The 17,809-nt window shown below is 39.1% G+C and overlaps 1 protein-coding gene across 2 annotated transcripts in view; it reads right to left on the bottom strand.

Moving 5' to 3' along the window:
* Positions 1-9,936, bottom strand: part of LOC145980424 (uncharacterized) — a 53,304-nt gene extending 43,368 nt beyond the window's left edge. For both annotated transcript variants that reach the window (XM_083113513.1, XM_083113514.1), the window contains exons 1-2: positions 9,738-9,936; positions 1,149-1,287 (exon numbers count right to left, since the gene is read on the bottom strand). In XM_083113513.1, the coding sequence (XP_082969639.1) occupies positions 1,149-1,287; positions 9,738-9,912 (314 nt within the window). In that variant the 5' untranslated portion in view covers positions 9,913-9,936. The remainder of the gene's footprint in view (positions 1-1,148; positions 1,288-9,737) is intronic.
* Positions 9,937-17,809: the final 7,873 nt, after the last annotated feature.

Raw genomic sequence — 17,809 nt, 5'->3', positions numbered from 1 at the left:
ATAGTACTATATTATTAATGGGGATAACAACAATACTCCTTACAATAATTCAATGATGACGAGATATTTCACGAGAAGGAACATATCAAGGATTACATACAAGCCAAGTTATAATAGGACTACGATGAGGTATAATTTTATTTATTATTTCAGAAGTACTATTTTTTGTATCATTCTTTTGAGCATTTTTCCATAGAAGATTATCCCCGACAATTGAACTAGGAATATTATGACCACCAAAGGGGATTACTCCATTTAATCCAATGCAAGTACCTTTATTAAATACAGCAATTCTGTTAGCCTCAGGAGTAACAGTAACATGAGCCCATCATAGACTATTAGAAAAAAACCATTCACATACAATGCAAGCACTTATATTAACACTAATATTAGGAATATATTTTACTATTCTTCAAGCATATGAATATTATGAATCCCCATTTACTATTGCTGATGCAGTATATGGATCCACATTCTTTATAGCAACAGGATTTCACGGACTACATGTTATTATTGGATCAACATTCCTAGGAGTATGCTTAGCTCGACACATCTCGTGCCATTTTTCACCGACACATCACTTCGGATTTGAAGCAGCAGCATGATATTGACATTTCGTAGATGTAGTATGATTATTCCTTTATATTTCAGTTTATTGATGAGGTAGATAATTTACTTAGTATATTTAAAGTACACTTAACTTCCAATTAAAAAGATTATAATAAAATAAAGTAAATAATTAATGTAATCATAAGTACTTCATTATGACCGCCGTGGTTCATCAGCAACCTGCAGAAAGCCTCTGTGGCCATCGCCTTTCGCTTGCTGCTGGTGCCTCCGAAAGCAGTCAACTCTTGACAGTAGCTAATCTAGTCAATTGTACGTACCTTGCGCTCACAATTTTATAACACGCATTAAACTCCTAAAAAGTAGAGAACTTGAAATATGTACAAATGAACTGTAAGAAGTTCCTCAATTCCTACATGGAGGAATTGCCCCTGATATTACTAAGACATAGTTTGGCAGAATATTCTGATATAGATGCATATTTTATATATCTTCATACTTTTGTGTCTAATCTAGTTATTAATTTTACAGTTCACTAGATGTTTTTATGAAACAAACTGAAAATATTATAATATACTCACTATTTTCTTTCTTTGGAGTGCTCGATAAATTTCATTCTTGTTTCATGCACCCAGCGCCCTCTTCCACATGTTACTCTTTGCCTTTTAACCCTTTTGTAGGCATCTCGCAGCGTTCTCCATCTCCTCCTGCATGCCTCCCCTGTAAACCATGAGATATGTAAAGATTAGCAACAATGATATTTACATATTCTGCAATCTTAATTGAAGAGCCAACGGCAAAGATAATAGTAGGCAAATTGTTCATAGCTATTTTTATTATTTTCTATTCTATATCATGTGTTGCAAAGATTGAAATTATACTGTCCTCTGCTCATTGATGTTTTTATTTCAATTCATGATCATTTATCACAGGCCCATACCCAGGATTTTTTTGAGGGAGGGGCCAGATCCGAAAATATGATGTGTTTATATAGCATATATTACAAAATCTATTAGTTCATTAGTTTTTATTTAATTCTTGCTTTCTGTTAATAATGATCAATAACATTTCATACTTATATTAGTATTGCATTCGTGTTTTAGTTGCTATAAGGCCCGTGCACAGAATTTTTTCTTAAGGGGGAGGGGGGTAGATCCGAATATCTGGAACAAAGAAAAGATCTCCCAAGTATTCGAATAGTTCTGTGTTCCACAATGTTTTCATCTTTTCTTTAATATTCTTAAACCAGCACCATTGAACAGATATGATAATTATGTTTAGAAAATAATATATTTGTAAATTAAATGATACGTATTAGCAATGATTCTTATAATGATGAACATGTATGAATGTAAGAATACATTAAGAAGGATACTTTTGGCATCTCCACTGCACTTGAAGAAAGGTGGGACAGGGATTAAAAGGAATGGACTGTCCCAACTAAATCGGAACGTCTTGTAGCACTGCATGAATGGTTAAAAAACTACCTAATATTGCAGACTGCAGCAGGCTTCACTAGAGCCTGCCTCTCTACACAACAAGGATAAGATTTAATTGTTTACAAATTTGAAAAATCGATGTTAATTTTGTAGCTTTTCATAGGTTCACATCTTAATATTTCATAGGTCGAGGGGGTGGGACCATGACCCCTCATCTGGGTCATGATTTATCATGGCCTGATTTATCATATTGTGCAGTGCTAGTGGCTGGTAAATCAACTTTTTTCACATACAGGGAGTCCATAAAGTCCTGCAAAAAACTAAAACTCTATAACTTTTTAGCTGTTGCGTTTAACAATACACATTTTTTGGGTGAGAAGGGTGGAAGTTTAAAGTTTTGTTCTGGCCACACTGCTCAGTGACGCTTGCACTGGTAATCACGTGATCATGTGACTTAAGATGGCGTCCATCCACGAAAAGGCAAAGTGTGTTCTGTTACAGCGCCTTGAATAACGTTATTCAAGGCGCTGTAGTTCTGTGGTTTGCAGAGTTAAAATCTCGTGTTTCAGTGCAGAGAAAGTTCCAGACAACATATGGTAAACCACCCCCAGCAAATTCAAGTGCAAACTCGGGGTAGTCCCAAATTGAATGTGTGGTGTGCGATTTCAATGGACCACATCATTGGTCCATTTTTCTTCGAGGAAGACACGGTAAATGGCAACAACTATCTGAAAATGCTACAGACATTCCTCGTGCCAGAACTTAATAGGTTAGGCATCATCAATGACGTCCACATGCAACAAGATGGGGCGCCGCAGCATTTTGCCCTTGAAGTTCGGCAGTTTCTTAACGAACAATTTCAAGGTAGATGGATTGGCCGAAGAGGGCCCACACCTTGGCCTGCAAGATCACCAGACTTGAAACCTTGCGATTATTGGTTGTGGGGACATGTAAAGGCCGAGGTGTATTCACAGAAACCAGCTAATCTGGATGACCTAAAAGAAAAAATAAGAGATGTGATTCTGAATATCCCAGGAGAGCACCGCCAGCACGCGATTCTCGATTTCACAAAAAGACTGCGATTAAGATTTGGCGATGAACCTAACAAGCAGGAAATAAACTTTGAACCTTGCTGTAAGTACACACAAAATATTTTGTTAATAAACTTAGTTTTCAAGTTATAGAGTTTTAGTTTTATGCAGTACTTTATGGATTCCTTACATGGAACATATGATGTTGTCGGACTTCTGTCTTATTTTACTTGCATGCCTGCATTGGTATTTTACTTCTGTTATATCTTATTAATACATACGTAAAAAATAAGTATTGTTGCAGTAAACCAAAGTCAAATTTTCCGAATACGCCACTGATGTTAGGGAAAACAGACTGGAGGAAAATGGTGATAGAGAATTCGCACACCATTTCTTTTACATTCAGCACAGAGAGGAGCTCCCTTTTGTCCTTTCCGTTCCCCGCCCCCCACTAAGGCAAGGTAAGAGAAGCAGGGGGTTATAGAATGAGGGTATTTTTATTTCTTTCTTTCTTTGGGAAGCGAGAGAGAAAGAAAGAAATAGAGAAGAGAGAGGAAGAGTGAAATCTTTCTTTCTCTTCCTACCTCTCTTTCTGTAGAGAAGAGGAGAAAGCTAGTGGGCGGAGCAGAGAGAGGGGGAGGGAGAACGATAGCACTAGGGTGAGAGAAGAGAAAGAGAAAACTTTCTTTGTCTATCACTTTCTCTTTCATCCTGGAAAGAAAGATGAGTTTTTCTTCTTCCTTTTCTCATTCTTCCTTTCATTTTCTCTTTTTTCTCTCCTTCACTGCTAAAAAATGTCATCAGTTGCGTTTCTTAATGAAACGCTGACGTAACTTGTTATTTCTTATTTACCTACAAAGGAAAAAATAGATTGAAAACATAAAATCCGAGGTGTAGTCATTAGTGACTCATCACTAGGGAACGGAACTTTATGTGCTAAAAACTCAAAAATATTTATGTGTCATAAATGTTGAAAATATGTGATAAAAACAGGAAAATATGTGACAAAAATAAAAAAAAACATTTGGTAACAAAAACAAAATATTACATGCATTTTAAACAGCTGAAATCAGTTTCTAAATGCTTACCTCTTAGTGAGCTATTTTTTGGAAGAGTTGCAGTGGATCACCATAGTTTTTGTTTTTTCCAAATTCTCCATTGTAAATCTGTGACGATTATCTCTAAAAAGCATCTTATATTGTGAGAAACAATTCTTGCATATTTGAAGCACGAAATGTCACTAACGCTGAAGTTTTCCAAAGCTTCCTCTTCCTCTACTTCACCTTTCAAAACACGTGCAATTTGGCACAAAGTTTGAAAACCTTGGTTTTTCCTAAAATTTCTGTACATTTAGACAGCACTTGTGCATTAGATCCAGTGGGGGTAATATTTTCCCCCAATAGGATGGTAGGCGAGGCGCCAGAAGTCTGCCAGCGAGCGTGTTCAAAGTCAAAACAAACCTAATACTCTCGATATGAAAGAGGTGCGGAGAATAAACATTTTTCCTTCGAGGATTTCGAGGTAGCTGAAGTCAATGAGCGATTTTATGTTTTTAAAATGAAAATTCGCAAAATATGTATTTACATATTTTTATGTAAAATAAAATTTGCTGTGTTGACATATAAGGCTATGATCAGAATTTTGGCAAAAACGAGGGTCTCTATCTTATCGCAGAAAACATTTATTTAACTAAAGTTCCGTTCCCTACTCATCACCGCCTGAAACGCCAAAAGTTAAATTATAATAACCCCCAAACCGCCTTCTAGATACTAACTATTGTACACTAATTACAAACGTATTAATATTAAGTACCTTTTTAATTAACAATAGCACCACTCGATCCTTAATTAATATCAATTAGAAACCCAATAATGTCAATTAAAAACTCATTAATATCAATTTAAAAATGACGTTATCCGATTCATCCTCAACAAGGCTAAGCGTAACGACCGCCGCTAGTTGGGAAATGTAAGGGTCTCCCTAAGTTGTGAATGTTAACAGCAGAAGGTGTCATTTACGACTGGACAAAAATCAGGCGTTTTGCAACACTACCTCGCACTTAGAGCCCCCGCCCCCAATTTGGGATGAAACGTCTGGGTAGATTCAGGTAGGCACCTTTAGGAATGGTACACCCGCCTCAATTAGTACTCCGGCAGATTTGCAGAAGATACAATTCAAAAATACAAGTGTATCAATATGCGCTGTATAAAACACAACTTTGACCCTGTACATGTGATAACGCCAGCCTACCACTCAAGTTGTGGAACCTTATATTATGAGTTGTACAGTAAGATGCACAAATATTGCTCGGTTGTATAACTTCGGGTTTTTAAAGTATGCTGGTGCAAAGGTTGTCGGCAGTGGCGGCGATTAGGGGGGAGCAGTTGCCCCCGCACTATGCTAAATCTTATATACAAAGGGAAATATATTGTCATTGCCCCCCGCCCCCCTTCCGGTTTTAGAACCCGCTCGCTGCCACTGGTTGCCGGCAACTTGTTTGGTGTTTCGCTTGAATTTTTAAGCTTTCATTGTGTGAAACAAAAAGAATAAACATCGCGATGGACAATTTGCTTGGCAATACTTGTACAATACACTCATGGGCGTCCGGAAGGGGGGGGGGTGCCCCCCTGGAAAATGAAAGTCAACCAAAAATTATGTATTTCACACATATAATTTCATTTTAGCCACAATAATATGTGTTAATTATTGCATGAACATCATAAATTCAAATTTAAGCAATGGTTTTTTAGAGAACAACACTATTTTTGGAGAAAATGTGCCTTGTTTGCCCCCCTGGAAAAAATACCTTTCATGCCCCTCCCTGGAAAGAATCCTGCGGACGTCAATGAATACACTACAGTAGTTGTTTCTCCCTCTGATCAGTGGCGTGCACAGCATTTTCGATAGGGTCTTACGTATAACTATTTTTAGTGGTCATGCCTAATTTTGCTATCTTTCCCTCATATGCGTGCGCAGACCCTCTAATTAGTGGGGGTAAAAACCTTGATGAAAGTTGAGTCGAAGTAGAAATAGAAGTTTTCAGAAAGTCTTAATTAATAATTCTCGAACTAAACAATGGCATTTTCTATTTCGTAAGATTACTTAGTGTTTGTTAGAAGTCTTTAGACGAACTGAACCGCTATTTTTTCTAGATTTATACATTTACCTTAAATAACATTTTAAGAGAAATACAATTTACAAACAAGTCGACATAATTTTTGAAAAAAGAATCATTGTTAAGACTTTCAACTTGCAGTTATTCTCATAAAATGTTTTGTAGTTTTTCTGAAACACTTCTATTTCTTATTTTAAAAAAATAGATTTATTGATTTATTATGAAAGTTTATACTATTGGGAACATTTCTGAGAAAACCGGATGTTGATAGGAGACACCGTTCCCGAGATATATCAAATCAAAAAATATCAAATATGGCGGATTATTTTCAAGATGGCGGCCGTCGGAGCGCAGATATCGATTGGCTACTCGACTGAAAATATCTTTAATGATAGAACAATTAATCCTACCAAGTCTCTTGCTTTTATCAAGTCAATGATTTGGGACTTAGCCTTCGGCCTGTGATAAAGATGTAATTTTTTGTGCTTTTGTTATGAGGTCCGAAATCATTTTGCGGCGGGTGTAGCTCTACCATCTGACCCTAAAGCGTTCACCGTCACGATCCCCATAGTTTAAGTAATTGAAACCAGTAAACGCATCAATATATATATATATACACACACACAATACATACATACATACATAATCAATTCATCCGTTTCATATCAAACCAAGAGCAAAAATTATTTATATAAATTGTCTCTGCAATGTGCGCGCTCCTTTTCCTCCAAACGATTCTCTCCTTGGCAATTTACAATGCATTAGAGAAAACAAAATGCGAGCAAGAAAATTTTCAGATCCAAATTTATGCATAATGAAAGCAATATTGATTTAATATGGCGAAAATTCATGGAGCACCATGGCATTCTCTTTTACATTTTTTTCATTTAGATCGTTTGGCGTCCAGGGCCAACTCCCACCGACCCCTAGCTACAGCTCTGAACTTGACCAGACTGCAAGAAAAGCAGCCATTGCAAGCGAAGCGAGCAAGAAAATTTTATGAAACGTATTTTTATTAGTATAAAATTTGAAATCGAGGGGGCAATTGCAGCTCTGTGCCCCCTGCAGGCGCTCTTGGCCGTCTGGAAGAAATAATGCAAGAAAGACGAGAAAACTAATTCCATCTTGAGTCCTGCTGCTCTTAGATTTTCTTAGTCTTGCTTTTCTTTACTTCCATGTTTGCCTCCCCTAAAATTGATTTCCGTCCAAGGATGGGGGCCAATGACCCCTGCCCCCTGTGGTTGCGCCACTGCACCCCTTCCCCCGTAGTTGCTTTGAACTTTCATTGGCTTGAAAATACTTCATTTTCTTGAAGAGTATAATATCGTTTAATAACTGCGATAAGATCCTCTATCATAAATTTCTAGGTGAAAATATAATAATATAGGGGCATGGACGTCTGGAAGGGAGGGCAAGGATGGCCACATCTCCCATTAGAAACCGAATGTCACACGTATAATTTGATTTCAGTTATAATAATTTACATTAATTATTATAATTGGGATGCAGGAATGCGATAATTTCAAATTCGAGAGGTGTTTTTGAGGGGGCAACATGCCCCGTGGAAAAATTCCTTGCTTGTCGCTCAGTGGAAAAATCTGCGCCCCCCCCCCTTTGCCCCTCCGTGCGCACGCCTATGCTTTCCCTGCCTTTGACGTTCTCTTTTTAAGAATACTGGGTCAAATGAAGGATATGACCCCCACTTGGGCGTGCCACTGCCTCTGGTTGCTATTTTTTAATATTTAACATATGGCCATTTTGCATCCTTCAATGTATACCCCCTTATCTAAAAGAAGCCCTTGAGAAAGATTAAGAGTGAGAGGTTGTAAAGGGGCCTGCACAAGGCAAACACAACACATTAAAAAGTCAGAATAAACTAAAAACTTTCTCACAGACAGTGGAAGAGACCAGATCTTCCTAAAAAGCTAGAAACATTTGTTAAAACACTGTTATCTCCCAACACGGATCACAAACAGTTGGGAAGATGAAAAGTCTGCCTGCAAGGCAGAATACTTAAAACGACATTTACAGACACGAAACACTGGAGGGTCCAGCCCTTGCAGCAATTGACCATGGGTGAGACGGCTGTGTCCAATACGCAGCCAAGTGAGTCATGTTAACGCAAACTTCTATTTTGTTGGTTGCGATAAAAGCAGATCTCATATTACTCAAGACCCGCACAAAGAGAACAACCAAGCTAGCAAACGTTCTGCTAAAATTAACTGTACACATTTTTCGAAAATTATTGTTATCAGTCAAATGATGGTGATAATATGCTGATGCTCATCATGTGTTCATACCTTTTCCCTTTCTCAACATTATGTTCCTGATCAAAGAAGTATTTGAACATAATAAGCTCACTGGAGCAATGGCCAAATTGCATAAATAAATATAAGCCAAACTAAAATATAATGTGTACGCATTGTAACGGAAGATATACAGGCCTGCAACTGACCCATTGTATTGAACACCTTTGTCTATATGCTGTTGTAGGTTAGGAATGTTATTCAGGGCTCTTAGCATAAATAATACTCCCACTGTCCCATAATTATAGTCCGGTCCGTATGCCAAAATGGTAGTAGACGAAGAGGCACATGGAAAGTACAATTTGTACTGATCCTTGAGTAATAAAGTTGTATGACTCATTCCCGTGTTTCATGTTCTTCATCTGTATACACCAATGTCACAGTTTGAATATCTGACAATTATTATGACAACAAACAAAAATGTACCGGACAATAATTATGGGACAGAAGGAGTACCTTTTTGGTGAAACCCCGAAAAATTGCTACTTAGCAATTCGCGCTGACGTCAGTAGACGAAGGTGTTCAATACGCTGTGCCAAAAGCGAGACAAATGAAGTTGGGATAACTCTGTCGCCTTGTAATCGGTGGGATTCGGGGTTCGATCACGGTCAAGCCACGTTGTACAGTGGTTCGGTTTAAACTGTAGGTCCAGTCTCGATTAGCCTATCAGAGCATAAACTGGACATAACAAGAAAAAAAACTCTAACCCTAGACCAGTGATGTGCTGTAGACTATACATTTACGTCTACATGCGTTGTCTACACGTAATCTACGGGTAGATTACATTGGGTTGTAGTTTACATAGACAATCTAAAGTGCATTAAAATTAATTTTCAAGGGTTTCATGAGTGACATTTTCAACTATATTGGTTCCTAACGAAATGAAAAGAACCCTATTTACAACAAAATGTCTCTTCTTTTCTTATTAACTATGGAAGAAGATAAATAGTATGCAAAAAACAACAACAGATGGCAGTCGTGAGGCAAGAGTGGTCTTTTCCCCATAAAGCACTGGAATATTTCCTATATTAGGTTTCTTCCTGGGTGAGAAATTGTTCGAATTTGAAAGAAAGAGTATAAAAAGTTCTCCACACACATCAGCAACTGATAAGCAGTATAATTTTCTTCGAATTCCACGGCGCTCTTTGCTAAGTTATCACCTTTCGCCATGTTGTTTACATAGATTATATAATAACATAGTCTACGTGTAGAATGTAGACTCTCGTTGTTTACGCGTAGAAGTACATCACTGCCCTAGACCTCATTACAAGTAACTTACCTTCCTTGTTAATCATGAGGCCTATGAAATGCCAGACCATATTTCGAAACTCCTTGTCCTTATATCCGGGATGATTGTAATCATACAAAACGGGATTTTGTGCCACTAACTCGATTAAAACTTCCTCTTCTTCCCTGAAGAATGATGGTCCACGGCGGCAAGGTTGAGCCATCATTGCAACTTCTCACTTTGGCAGCCCTACTCTCGAAGTTTGAATAACACGTGACTACTTCCTGCAGCTTGCTGTTCGGTTGGGCGGAGGGGAAGGTAGGAGAGGCAGCGCAGCTGTGCGGCGAGTGCAGCAACTGCTGCGTGGAAAATTCCACGAATCTTTCGAAGGTCACCCGTCTGACACGAATGGGTTTAGGGAAGGGGGAAGTTGAGAGGAAGCTAATGCAAGGGGGAGAAGGAACATTGTACGTTTTGGCATTGCTTACAGGCAGCGAGATCTGCGCAGTGATGCACGTAGTTACTGCGTATTTGCTGCAGGCAGAACTGATATTGATTTCGCTGCCTGAGTATTCTGCAAAGGCAGATGTGAGATGGCCGCATATTTTCTACGTTGTGGCATGCCCCGGTATAACAGTCCTCCCTCCCTTACAAATTCAGTTGTAACTTTTTAAGTCAAGCTCTGTCCGAACTTTAGTTACAGTTCTAACATTTTATCACACTTCAAATATCTTATTTTTGTTCAATTTATGGTCGGGAGTCTCCCGGAATCGAAATCACCCTTCTGATCTCTCGGACAAACTCGGTTTTCTCCCGGAATGAGGAAATTCAGTATTACGTTTTTGGTCGCTGTTGCTCTTAGAGTAAGTATGCAAGGGAATAGAGAGAGCGCAAGCTTGTTTTCTGGGCGAGGGGAAGGGGTGAGGTAAAACCGCCATCTTGGGAAGTGCCACAGTTACAGCTGATATAGTGGTGGAAGTAGGGATTTGAGCGTGGAATGTTCATTTATAGTGCATCTGTACATTCAGTGACACTGCGAGTAGATGATAAATGAGAAGCTCTGCCTCTGTGCGCAGCTTTTGCAACAATAAAAGTGGCAAGAAATGCTTTTAAAAAGAGAAGGAATTGAGAGGTCCCCAAATAAATATACTTACAACATATTTACGTTTATTATACACGTATTTCTGTTGTGATTTTATTAGTGGTATTATTATTAACGGTATGTATAAAATTTTAAATTCAAAATTGTGACATGATCGGATTAGCGAAAATCGTTCGCACGTTTCATAAAGGTAACTATTGCAAATGTTTATAGGTGTTGAGAACTTTGTGAAATGTATATTCATTGAACCAACAAAGAGAGACTTCAGACATGGAAAAAGAGAGATGTGTCACTTGGAAACGAACCATCAGAAATAAATTAGACCTTCCGAACCGAAGCGACACGCCAAGCTGCACGTGTCGCTCGGACTGGGCCGTTTTCTTAATACCGCCTCGGCGTTGGTGGGACATGCACGTTTAATTTTTTTGCTTCAGACTGAAGGAGCCCGTACCGCTTGTGGCCTGAAATAATAGAGATTTCAGATCTAATGTACACGTGACTCATGTCGCGTCGGAACGAGCAAGCCAACGTTTACACCTGCCTTAGCGGCAAGACAGGCACAAGCCTGCATTAGTAAAATCCTCAAAGCGGCACGCATTGCTTGTTGTTTCGGTATGAAATATCTCTATTCAGACCTAAGCGACAAGCAACACGTGCCGCTTGGAAGCGAACCCTCAGAAATCAATGCAACTTTTCGAACCGATGCGACACGGCAAACTGCATGCCACTCAGACTGGTCTGTTTCCCAATAGCGTTTATCGTGTCGCCTCGGTCTCTTTATAAGTAATGCGCGGAGATTTTACATCGAAATCTGGCACGTGGGATGTGTAGCTTAAGGATTTCACCAATCGAAGGCAGGCTAGTGTGACCTATCACGCCTCTATGGTGTGAAACGTTGCTGTTGATAGGCTCGTTCCCAAATGGCATGTGTCGCGCGAGCATCTGAGAATTCACACCGGAGTGGCAAGCGACAAGCGACATGACATGTCGCTTGAGGATTTCTCCAATGCAGCCTTGTGCGGTCTGACTTGCCGCTAAGGCAGGTGTAAACGTTGGCTTGCTCGTTCCGACGCGACACGAGTCACGTGTACATTAGATCTGAAATCTCCATTATTTGAGGCCACAAGCGACACGAGCCCCTTCAGTCTGATGCAAAAAAATTAACTGTACATGCGCCACCAACAAACCGAGGCGACACGATGGACTGTATTTAGAAAACGGCCCAGTCCGAGCGACACGTGCAGCTTGGAACGTCGCTTCGGTTCGGAAGGTCTCATTTATTTCTGATGGTGAAGCTTGTCATGTCGCTACGGTGTGAAACGTTTGCTGTTAGATTGGCTCGTTCCCAAGCGACACACGTCGCCTGTCGCTTCGGTGTGAATTCTCACCAAAGCAAAATATTCACTGCAGATGCGCAAGCAACACACCGAATCGACACTATGTATGTATGGTATTGGGAAATTGTCCCAGTCCGAGTGACACGCGAGGGACACGTGTAATTGTCGTGTCGCTTAGGTTTAGGTTCCGCTTGTCGCTTCGGTCTGAATGCTTCCATTGAATGAACGGGATCCTGTCTTTTCTCGCCTATCGAGTGTCGCGTATCGCCTGATGTTTCGGTCCGAAATCTACTTATAATCTCGACTTACGCTTACTTATTGAGGTGGCGTAAATTGTGTTATTAGTAAATCGTGTTAAACCTTTGTATCTACATAGCTCATATTTTTATATAATAATGTCTTGTGATGCATTTACGAGTGTAGGAATTATAATGCAATTCCTATTTTGATTTTATTATTATTTCATTAAACTCTTTCTGGTATACTAACGTAGCATTACATGGTAAATGAAAACGTCCCAGTACATAAAAAGGTGTAGATATCTTTGTTTTTTCGTCAAAACTAGTTACTAAGAACTTCGTGATATTGTTTCTGACGATTTAAAGATAAAGAAACATATAACAAGCAGCCTTAATTTTCCCGACGAAATTCCCTCTCTCTGAATGTTAACAAATAGAAGCAACAGCCGGGTGGCACATCCCAACATGGCGGCCGCCGCAAGCTATTTATGGCTTCAGCTGACGTCACACACGCTCTCTCTATACCTTCTATACTCTAAGGTGTTGCTGCTACAACTATTTTTCATCTTCTTCTTCTAACGCCCAAAAATTCTTAGTTTAGCCTGTGCTAAGAGAACCAAACCGAACAAGCCTAACGTAACAACCGATGATGTTTAAGATGTCTCCGATAAGTGCGACCAACAGCCAATGGCAGTAGGGGGGTTCACTCATAATAATTGTTCCCATGTGCGTTTCAAGAAATTTGAATAATAGAAATAATAATAATAATTAAAATTTCATAATAATAAACTAATTTATTCCAAACGTATTATTATTGTCCTTATATATCATTGAGGATACTTTTCTACTCTATCCATTAGAATTGTGAATATGCAGCACAACTGTATTTATTATTATTATTATTTTTGTACGTTTCATGCAGTGTGTACTGAAATGCATAGTTATTATATTTTGTTATTAAAATTTAGATACCTTCAGGAAAAATCTTTAAAAGTAAGAGAAATTTTAGTCATATAGTTTATGTTCTTTGACCATTCACAAAACTTATTTTTTTGAATTTTGAAAACTGTGGAACCATTTATTCTTTGGATAAAATGGTAAAACCTAACCTGGTGACTGTATTTCAACCTCAATTTTTAGTTATTTAGTTTCGTTATTACGTTCGAATACTAACTGGACTTCATTTCCGTTATTAACAATAAAACTAACAAACGTTCTGCTATTTTGTAACTTGCAATAAACGATTTCAATTCGGGGGTGGGGGTTCTATGGGCCAGTTCGAATCCCACTTTCCGACGCTCATATTGTTAATATGCTTACCAAACAGCATTATATAAAACCACCATGCACTATACAAGTATGTTTTTTATAGGACCGCATATAGGTTAAATGTATGTAATATATCGACCGCTGGGTGAAGGATAGTGAACGCAATGCGCTACGAAGCTGGATATCCTAGGTTTGAACTCTTTTCAAGGCGGATTTAAACCCATATCGAACAGGGAATTAAAAAGTTGGAACGGGAATTTTGGTAAAGTATAAAACATTAAAATGCTGAGCAAGGCAAATTTATTCCATAAAAAAATATACACTATAAACGTAACGTTTCCACCCTCTAACAGGATGTTCTTCAGCGGCCAAGCATTCACAATAAATTGAAAGAGATCTTTGTTTAATCTATATTTTATTATACAATAAATTTGCCTTGGTCAGCATTTGAATGGTTTATTAACATGGAAACAAGTCTTAACAGTATTATTATTGGGAATTTTGTGACAATCGCAAGGGAATTTTCAGTCTGATCCAGTAACAGCACTGGAAAGAGGACAGCAGAAGTGACAATGAAGGGGTTGCAAGTGAGCTGCAAGAATTCAACCAATTTCCCTCGAATTTCATAATTCAAAATGTTTGAAAATTCTAGCTCGATCATTTCAGCATTGTCTCCCTGTTGTAATTTTTTGAAACTGCGAATAAATTTTTGAAAATGTGTTACAAATTTTGGTTTCTGAACGTCCATTAATCCAACATGCCAGAAGTTTCAGGGGCGGTTGAACCCTAACCCCCCCCTAAATACGGCCATGCACCAGCCAATGGTGATGCTTAAAAAAGTTGTCGCAGCAATCACTGCCTAATTTTTTATGGTATTTCATTTTGTCATAGTAGGGTGTCCCACGAACGGCGCAACTGGGAATTAAGACTGGCGTTACTTTGTAACCGAAACCTGTACATACATAAGTCATACACCAAATGTTAGCCCTGTCCAAGTAGATATTTTTAAACATAGAAACAACAAACGGGGTGCAGTGTTGTTCATGCAGTGTTGCCAAATGTAAGTGAAAGTGCAAATTTATTTTTCCACAAAGTATGGAAAATTGCATGTCAAACATTCGTACGGAAATTTGGACGTCAATTTCCACCTTGGGTAGGTGGACTATTTCGCCATCTATAGTTCAGAGAAGAAAACCGATCGTTTTCGCTTATAGCCAATCCTGAAATGCCTCGTAAAGGCTTACCGGTCCAAATGGGTGTTTTAAAAAAAATATGAGGTACAGTGGCAACACTGTTGGTGTTTGAAGGAAACAAAAGGTGTGTTTAGTGATGGTCTATGACATGGAAATACTGGAAACAGGAAAAAAAGAAAATGAAAATTATGGTGAAAAAAGTGTTACTTACCTACTCCTGGCAACCATGCAATGCGATAACAGCGCCCACCGAACGAGAACAAAAGAATCAGTTAGTTGTGTACTCAGAACTGTTTGAGCCGCGCATTTCGCATTGTTCGTAGGGGAAGATTAGAATTGTTCTGTGAAATGAAGTACTCTTTGGAAGAGAGGGTGTTCATTGTGGAACATTATTTTTGTTCAAAATCGTACGCTAGTGTAAAAACTGTGTTTCGCGAGAAATATCCGAATAACAGTGTTCCAGAAAATTCGACGATATATCGACTTGTTTCCAGATTTCGTGAAACAGGATCAGTTAATGACAAACCCTACCACAGACAACCACCAGTTTTGATACAAGGTGTGCTGCAGGATGTGGAGCAGAGAATATCACAATCTCCCAGGAAATCTGTTCGTAAACTTGCTGCACAGTCAGGTGTATCAAAAACAACAACACACCGAGCGTTAAAACAATTGCACCTACGTGCATATAAGGTACAGGCTGTGCAAGAACTGAAGGAAGCAGACAAAGGTGCACGTGTAAGATACTGCCAGTGGTTTAGAAATTTTATTAGAGACAATGGTGTGAATATTTTGGATAAGGTTTTTTTCACGGATGAAGCATATGTCAACAGTCAAAATTCTCGACACTGGTCAGGCGCGGTTGGCCCTATAGCGCACAGGATCAGTGAACCCCCAGTAATATACGATAATCACCTCGAGAATGAACAATGAACAATGTCTTTAAATTTTCACATTATTTCGCTAAAATTCTACACAATAAGTCATGTATTTGTGCCCGTAACACGGCGAACTCTCTTGCTGAGAAGAAGAAACCGCGAATCGGCCGCCCTGATACAGACCCTCAGTTGAACCCCCACAGGACAGCTCGTGCCATTGTGAAAGCTTCGTGCGGGAGCAGAAGCGCGAGGAGGGTATAGGACAAAATACATGAGAGATGAGATTTGCAGAACCTATGTTCAACCCAACGGTCATGCGCAGTTCGTTCTCTCGCAGAAGGCGCGGGACAAGGCTCCTTTCTCGCTGCTTCCTCCCTTCCAGTGTTGCTGCGTGCGGTTCAAGTTTGAAGCGCACACATTACATATTCAATCTTCTCTTGTATCATTTTTGCACCGAACTTCTTGGAATAAATGCAAGATTGTGTCAGAGATGGATGAGTGGAAACAAATAGAAGCTGGAATTAGATGCGATGAATTAAAATAAAGGAGATACATTACGAAAATACCTTGTGCATGCATTCAGAGGCTTTTCCTTAAAGGTGGAAACACTTCGGGTTCGCGAAAGAGAAAGAATGGCGCGAAGACGTGACTCGCTGTCGCTCGGTGTCAAAGTCTCAAGTTTTTTTAGTTTTTGAAGTGCTTCGATACTTGTTGGAAAGTATTAAGTGATGCTGCGAGTGAAACGAGGGATGGAATTTACCTAGGTTATGTCATTTGATGCAGTGTAGGCGTTGCTGTCCGCGCAGGTAAGAAATGACCGATAGAAATGCACATAATTAACGTAAACAAACTTCCTTGTCCACTGAAAAAAAGCGTGTGCTGGTCGACCAGCCCCAAATTTGAACAAACCTGTCGCGTATAAATGAAAGGGTCTCAGGTTCAATTTCTAGTATGCGCATGCCATTAGTTGCCATTTCCCTTTAACAAATGTAGGACCAGTTCTGATTAGTCAGCATGGACGTCCGGAAGGGGAAAAGGGGGCCGCCCCCCCATGGAAATTGAATGTAAACCAAAAATTATACATTACACGAATATAATTTAATTTCAGTCACAGTAATTTTTGGTAATTATTATAAAAGCGTTGCAGTAACTTCAGACTGAAGGAGTGTTTTTTGCTCCTCGTGGGGAAAAAAATATATTACTTGCCCCTACTTGAGGACGTCCATGATATTCCAACAAAACTCAACTTTTTTCATAAAGGCACAATTTATTGTAGTTTCAGCCCTAAATTTATTCGCACACCCCTACAACAAAACCTTATACTCCCAGATAAAAATAATTCTTGACAAAGCTTTTAAATCCTCCCCCATCCTTTTGTTGGGCGAAGGAAGTATATTTTGCGGAAAGTGAATATATGTCACATCACTTCAGTGAACCCCCGGGTAAATAATGCATGAGCCTCGCCTGACACTGGTCAAGTAACAATCCCCATTTGTTACATGATCAATCACTTCATCCACAAAAGATCGGTGTGTGGTGCGCGATTTCGCGGAGAAAAATAATCGGTCCATTCTTTTTCAACACAACAGTTGACGGAATAGTTTATCGTGACCTTATCACACAGTTTATTTCTCTGTTGGAACGTGATTGTTGGTTTCCACAAGACTCCGCAACATGTCACACGTCTAATGAAACTTTAGACATGTTGGCAGAGTTTTTTGGCGATCACATTATAAGCAAAAACTTATGGCCCAGTCGCTCTACGGATCTGACGTCTCCAGATTTTTCTGTGGGGTTACTTGAAACAAACAGTTTACATTAATAACCCAACATTTGCACAGCCATTAACAATATAAATCAATCAACCTTGCATAAAGTTGCTTCCAACATGATAAAACGTGTTGATGAATGCCTCAGGGAAAATGGTTGTAATTTTCAACATCTTTTGTAAAGCTACACTGCCTGTTACGTGCATTGCATGGTTGCCAGGAGTAGGTAAGTAACACTTTTGTCCCCCATAATTTTCATTTTCTTTTTTCCTGTTTCCAGTATTTCCATGTCATAGACCATCACTAAACACACCTTTTGTTGCCTTCAAACATCAA

The sequence above is a fragment of the Lepisma saccharinum genome, chromosome 27, assembly GCF_977018435.1.
Source record: "Lepisma saccharinum chromosome 27, izLepSacc3.1, whole genome shotgun sequence".
NCBI classification, from domain to species: Eukaryota; Metazoa; Arthropoda; class Insecta; order Zygentoma; family Lepismatidae; genus Lepisma; species Lepisma saccharinum.
Note: the sequence above shows the minus strand (reverse complement) of the source record. Positions and strands in the feature narration are given on the sequence as shown.